Genomic DNA, 6,984 nt, shown 5'->3' with positions numbered 1-6,984 from the left:
GGGAATGAGAGTGATCTCACTGCCAAATCTCCTCAGCCCTCTCCAATCCAGAGGAGCACCTGAGCTATTCTCATCTCCACAGAGACAACGTGAGCATTTGAACAGCCAGGAATCAGCATGGAGGGGAGGAGGCTGGATTTTGACCCCCACTTCAAACCATTATGCACCCAGGTATTAAGGAAGAAGTAGAGTCCACCCCCTTTTGTAAGGCTGGGACTGAGAAGGTCCCCAGCACCACGAGCCAGCAGCTGAGGCAGAATGCAGAGCTATCCCTGAAGGACACCAGACTCCTTACCATACCGCTCCAGAAACCTCTCAGCTTATTGAACTGTAGTTGAAGACACAGATGCCTCCAGCATTAACAAGGACTTCTTTCTTTGTTTTTTAAAAAAACACAGTTCCCAGACAACAGGGTCAAGTCTGATCAGTGAATCCCCTTCCCAAAGAGCTTGCTGAGCAATCCAGGAGAGAAGAAAAAAACGCCTAACCAGGCACCATAAATCACCTGCATATCCCCCCCTCCAAATAGTGAAATAATTATCATTGGATCCATTACAGAATAAATCTGCTTTGCACCCCTGATCTGGCACCACTGGAGATGACGAAAGCCATTCTCAGGAATTAACTGATCAAGGAATAAACCTGCTAAGTGTATAGATTTACTGTAAACAAAGACCATTAATTTCAGAGTGCACGGCCATGCACCAGCCTGCTCAATGTCCTGATGGCTGGATGCACAGGGAATACAAACCACAGCTGGGTCCCAGCTCTGCTGCCTGGACACTCCAGGGTGCAGCCAGGGGTTCAAACTGACTCACGAGAGCAGAGCATGCTCTCTCATGTCTGACCATCACTATCCCCTGCTGTACTTCTCCTATGCAGCCAGGGCACAGGCTGTGGTGTACAGAACAGCCTAAGGCTTCTCAAGGTGTATTTTTACTCTCTACAGTTCCTTCTGTTGTGCTCCTGGGTGACCACAATCTTCCCCTGGCTAGAGAGGACAGACAAAAAGCTGTTTTCAACATCAGCCTCCGCCCCACCAAGGAAGGAGGGGGAGGAACCAAGGAAGTTGCTCAGGGACACCAAGGCTGTGCTTGCTTCTGTGGAGGAGGCGGTACCTACTTTCTCCCCTAGTTGTGCTGAGAGACTGGAAACCAAATTTAGCAGGCACCAAATATCCTCATTTAACTACAAGCCAAGGAGGAGCTTCATTTTTATAGCTCAGACTGGGAGCAAGTCAAAAACCCAAGACCAAGATACAGTCCAAAAAAACACTTTATGGGATGAAGGGAAAAAGGATGACATGGAACAGGAGCTTCTGCAACAACTCAGTTGCAAAAAAACCCCAACCCTCTTTTCCTAGTTACCTTGTTTAATCACTTCTCAAATTCTGTCCTGGTCCCTCCCTAGAGCAATAAAAGCCTCTGTTGGATAGTGATTTCTCCCCCTTCCCCTTGAGTAAAAGGTCAGAGCAGAGTGAGGAGCTGATCGGGTCCCACAGACAGACAGACGTCCCACTCAGCACCCTTGTGCTTGAGCCCGGCGCCACCTCCCGGTACTGGAGGCACTGGGGAAGGGGGCTCTCCTCCCAGCACTGGCATTCTCCAGATCCATTCAACGGCACCACGTCAGAAGTGAAAGAAGGTATTCCAGATGTTGCACAGCCTTCCAGAAATGCATGAAGTGGTACACAAAGCAAAAATCCTGTGATCTGCAGGCGAGATTACTTTATTCTCTCACCCCAGACAGAAACAACCCGAGTTCTTCTGCAACATTCGGTTGCCATGGACATATCTACACCATGGGACGTGGCTCCAAGAGGACTCTCGGCAGTGTGTTTGTCAGGACAGCCATCAACACTGGGATGGGGCTGCCTACACCCACGAGAGAGCCACCAGGGATCCTGGGTAGAGTGAAGCCCACAGAGCCACCTCATTCCCACATCTGCTATCCCACCAACCCCTTTCTGATACCCTGGGCACTGGCCTGGTTCAGTAAGGAAGCCTGGGTGGGATCTATTTCTATTTTCCCCACCGCAGAACCCATCTGTCAGGTTCCCAAATCTTTAAAGCCCTGTCAGACAGTAACTCCACTTTGTGCCAAACAGTCCATCACAGATGCCAGCAAATTCTATTTACTGCTCTTGCTGAGACTCACCTGATTCACCTTTCCTTGGCCCCAAATGCTGATTTATCTACCTGGGCAGGTAAAAAACTGCCTGGATCAGTCCCCAGGACAACTAAAGCTCTACCGCAGCAGCGGGAAGCAACCTGTGTGCAGGGGGGACGGGAAGAGGGATGTATGCATACGCTAACGATCGTTTAAATCTGCTTATCTTCTTCATCACTTGGGAGTTCCTCGAGACGAGGCGGGTGGTGCTTTAAAGCTGAGAATCTGGTTAACAGAGCTAACAGGATTTCAGAGATCACCAGAGATTCAGAAATGCCCTCAACACTCATTAGCAGCCATTCAAAGCACGAAAATTTCATATATAAACTGATGGGAAAAGAGACAGAAATTCTCACCAGAGACACACTAAAAACAATCAGTGTGTCCTAGTTCTTCAAATTCTCACAGATATGCACCAAAAAATTAATATTCTAACTGTACTTACAGAGCTAGACACAGGGACCCGATTCTGTACTTTGGCACTGTTAGGTCCTGGGGCAAGTCAGTGTATTTTTCCTTGCCATTTCGTATGCCTGGGAGGATAATCTGACCAGGCCATTCAGATTGCGACTTCTCTTATACAGAGAGAAGCTTCTTAACAAGAGAAAAGGCTTCCTTTAGCCTAGGAAAGAACAATCTACACCGCAACTCTCGCACCACCTAAACACAGACTGCTCACAACACATCTTTGGCTGGAGTACTTCAATCAGAAGCAGCTCTCAGACAATTCCTTACAATGCAAGATCAAATCCAGATCACAGAACAGTAACTCCCTTTAGTAACTGCTCTCCCACACGGCAGAGAAAAATGTACAGCCGAAAGAAAAAACAAAAAATCCTACTTACTTTATACAGCCAATGATGACCTGTGTCAAAGGGTAGATCAACGGCTCCATGACCTCGCTGGGATAGATTGTGCTGAGAAGGCGACACCAGAAATACAGGCAATGGATATACTGCCAGTTATAGACAGACTGGAAGTTCTCCTGCAGGAGAAGGCACAAACTTGAAAATGCGGCATCTGAGAGGAGCTCACTCTGGTTTCTCTACAGGACTCGTTTTTTCCAGCATTCTCCAAGAGGACACTGTACTGTTTAGGGAAGAATAACTAACATCTGATGCTAGTGGCTGACCCACCATCCGGCAAGTTCAGATGCTGCACTGGCAGCATTAGGATTTGGTACTAGTCAGTGCCTCAAAAGAAACAATGAGCAACTCCGACTGCTTTTCTTCACAGGTCTGCCTCATTTGAGAAGGGTGATTTGATGACCCAGTTCACAGCAGATTGTGGGATGAGGCCAAGCATTAGGAAACCTTTAACTGTTCCATTTGCCCACAGTCCCTGGGACAGTCCCTAGTCTCCCACAGGCGAGAAGGCTGGGAAGCAGCACCCCTCTCTGACACCTCTGTAAATGACATTCTGGCCTCTGCAGACCAGAGTGGGGCAAAAGGGTGCCTAAAGCTACCCTACAGATTAAACCTAACAAGAAATTCACCTGAATTCATCTGGATTTCCCTTCTCCACACTCAAACTCCTTTGGTTTTATGTAGCAGCTTGTCCTTCCCATCTGAGGCTTCCCTTCCCTCAGCTGAATTATCTGACCACCCCAACCACTGCCCCACTAGCACCGGTGTACCTTGGAAGATGTTCCATTGAACATTCACTGCCAAAGCAAAGAACAAATGATCAACCCTGCCCTCCTGCCTGCTTTTGGAGGAGACATCACCTAGGACAGTTTCATTTCTTTCAATTGCAGTGACAATGACAGGCAGAAGAGCTGAGAACGAACTTTGGGCAAGCCCCCACTCTCCCTGCCATGCGCTTAAGCTCTCCCCAGGTCACTGAGCTGTTCCAAGCAGCTCCGTTCTCAGTCTCTCTCACACAGAGCAGACAAGCAATCTGCTCCTGTAATCGCCTCCCACCATCGCCCACTGCTCTATTTAAATTAATTGGCTTATTGCTTGGATTCGTACACTTTGGTTGTGCTGTTGTCATTTAAAGTTCCTACAGCCCTCCCCAGCTCTGAAATCAAGGGGATTTAGTTCTTGTCTGGGCCAGGACTGAGGGTGTAAGAAACCAGTGCAATCCAATTAAGGCAAATGCAGCCCAGACTTCATTTATCTCTTTTCATTTATCCCCATGTCTGAACAGCCAGGAGGTTTAACTGGTCACCAACCCCACAATGTTTCAGAGCAGCTGAACAATTAATCTATAGGGGTCTGTTTTGCTAAAACATGAATAAAGCCAGGATTAGCAACCCGACTCAGATTTCTGAGGTCAGACTGGAGGTGGCTGAAATCAGGGCTGCTCCCAAAAGGTCTGAGCTGCTTTGTTCCATTAAGTCCTTTAAATAGTATGGACTTCACTACAAAGATGCACACACCCGGGTAGTTCCTAATCTTCTTTACCTTGAGCTTCACAGAGTGGAAAAAGGGTGCCCAAGGCAGAGCATGGAAAATACATCATAAACTCTTGCAAACTGAGGAAAGAAAAGCAACTCCCACCCTGCAGTTGTCTTTTCCCTCCTTCCTTGCTGAAATTCTAAACTAACACAGGCGGTGATCTCTGAAGCACGCGGACCCTGGCAAAAAGTTCCTTGGCGCATTATGAAATGGGTCAGACACAAGCACTGACACTTCAGAGACACTACGAAGAGCCTGAAGTGGCTGCTGGGATTTTCCCCTCTGCACATTCCCCACAGGAGGGCAGACCCCTTCCACGCTGACAGGTACCCACCTTCTTCTTTATCGTCATTGCACTGCGCAAGTGAATGGCCAGCTGCCGGATGTAGATGAAGGCGTGCTGGTAGGCGGTGTGGGTGTCCAGGGCGTACATCTCCGTCAGGGTGCGCTGCATGAAGTTGATCATGGGCAGGACATTGGGAGAGGTGAACCTGGAATTCTTCACGAATGCGATATACATTTGCTGTGCAGGAAAGAGGACAAGATATATAGAACAAAAGCCTTCTTTCACTACCCTTCCCCACCCAGGTACACCCAAACCAGGAGAAGTGTTCCTTTTATAAGCATCACTTCAAAGAAACATGGAAAACTAATAATCCAGCCTGCTCCTTCTTCAGGGGAAGGGTTTTTTTAGCACAAGAGGTTCGAGATGCCACTGCCATGGCTCCTCTGCAAGAAAAGAGAACTGCAGGATGGCTTTGAGCCGTATCAGCTTACAGTTGGTCATGGGTCTCTTTCTGTAACTTAAGATTTCTTCTCTAATTTTCTGGAGGTAGCCAGCATCATCTCCAGCATCTGCCCTACCCAACAGGCTGCAGGCTCATGCTCTAAGGTCTTTGAACATAATGTGAGAAAGAAAAGCTGCAGAGTACAGAAGGTCCCAGCCTTACCTTGAGCAAGGGACTTAGGTACATCTCTTTCTTGTAGCGGCAGATCTTGTTCAGCACAAGGAAGGCTAGTACTCTCACTGTTTCCTCGCCTGTGCTCCACAAGGTAACTGCTTGCTGGAACACAAAATAAAAGGTGTGGATAAGCGAAGGGATGGAGAGTGGCCTCCTGGTTACAGACAGGCCCAAACTTCCCTCCTTCACACCAAACAAGAGGAGGAAGACGACACAAAGATAGCAGGCTGTATTGTCACAGAATCAGTCATGACAGCACTGGCAGCCATTCTGTCCTCATACTTTAGCTGTAAGACCACATGAAAAGCAAGATTGATGTTTCCACAATCAATAAAGGAAATTGTCCAAAACCTGCATCTCTGAAAAATACACATCTCTGCCTAAATACACGTTTGAGCTTCTGAGCACAGACACCAGCCTGTGCATGCAACAACCTCCTCGGCTCTGCAGAGCTCCCTTGTCATCCCCCAGGCAGCAACACCCCACTAGTGACATATTTGGCCAATACATCTTCCAGCCCGACAAAAGTCGTAATGTTTTATGACTTACACTGAGTTCTGCAGAACATAACTACACTGCAATCACACTGCAGTTCTCACTACGAACACCAAATCCTCGGTTCTCACAGAATGCTATCAAAGATGCATTTTTCTCCCTCCTCCCTGAGAAGGGACACCAGGGTTTGATTTCTGAATTTATCAATGTTTTGTCCCTCCGGGCAAAGAGGTTGCAATTCCCAAGATACATCTTCTCGTGGTACACCTGACTTAATTTCAGTTCCCTGAACATTCTATTCACTGTATTAACTCAAATGACAGCAGCAGCAGCAGGGCTTGGAGCTAGAGACAGGACCTGTGTACGGCTGCACTTCTGCTGAGACATATCCTTAGTCACAGTGATACAAGCATGGTGACAAGCACCCTGCGCATCATCAAAACACCTACAACAGCTGGAGAGGGGCAGGTCAGCCTGTGCAGAAGTCTGGGCTAACAGACAGCCCACCCCTGACTCATTAACCTGAGTCTTACACAGCTCTGCACAATCGTATGTTGGTCTCTCTCCTCAACTTCTTGGGAAGCAAACACACAGATTTGGTTCTTTCCCAGCCTGCCTCCATTTGCCTGTTCAGAGCATAGATTTGCTTGGACATGGCTGGCCCGGTTACGAAACATCTGGTACAGTGGGACCACAAACATAGCTGATGCCTCCAAAAACCGGTTACCTTATCTGCACTACTGAACTCTCCAGGAAATCAGAAAGATCACAGCTGCAGGGCTGCAGAAGCCTGCTCGCTGCCACAGGCAGTTCGGAGTAGACCACTACATCTTTGATACCAGGTGTACCAGCCTCCCCTCACCGTACACCAGTCATCTGTATCATCAAAGGGTTCCCAGCCTCATTTCAATGTTGTGCTGCAGCTTTTCATTTAAATGTCACCCTGCTGTCCTCTC

General features: G+C 48.0%; 1 protein-coding gene across 1 annotated transcript in view; it reads right to left on the bottom strand.

Moving 5' to 3' along the window:
* Positions 1-6,984, bottom strand: part of NOC2L (nucleolar complex associated 2 homolog (S. cerevisiae)) — a gene marked incomplete at its 5' end in the record, with an annotated part of 41,138 nt that overhangs the window by 27,572 nt on the left and 6,582 nt on the right. The window contains 3 exons of the mRNA XM_010137070.1: positions 3,015-3,154; positions 4,906-5,094; positions 5,522-5,635. Of these exons, the coding sequence (XP_010135372.1) occupies positions 3,015-3,154; positions 4,906-5,094; positions 5,522-5,635 (443 nt within the window). The remainder of the gene's footprint in view (positions 1-3,014; positions 3,155-4,905; positions 5,095-5,521; positions 5,636-6,984) is intronic.

Source organism: Buceros rhinoceros, unplaced genomic scaffold (assembly GCF_000710305.1).
Source record: "Buceros rhinoceros silvestris isolate BGI_N320 unplaced genomic scaffold, ASM71030v1 scaffold3755, whole genome shotgun sequence".
NCBI lineage: Eukaryota > Metazoa > Chordata > Aves > Bucerotiformes > Bucerotidae > Buceros > Buceros rhinoceros.
The sequence above is the reverse complement of the archived record's forward strand: the minus strand, read 5'-3'. Positions and strand labels throughout refer to the sequence as shown.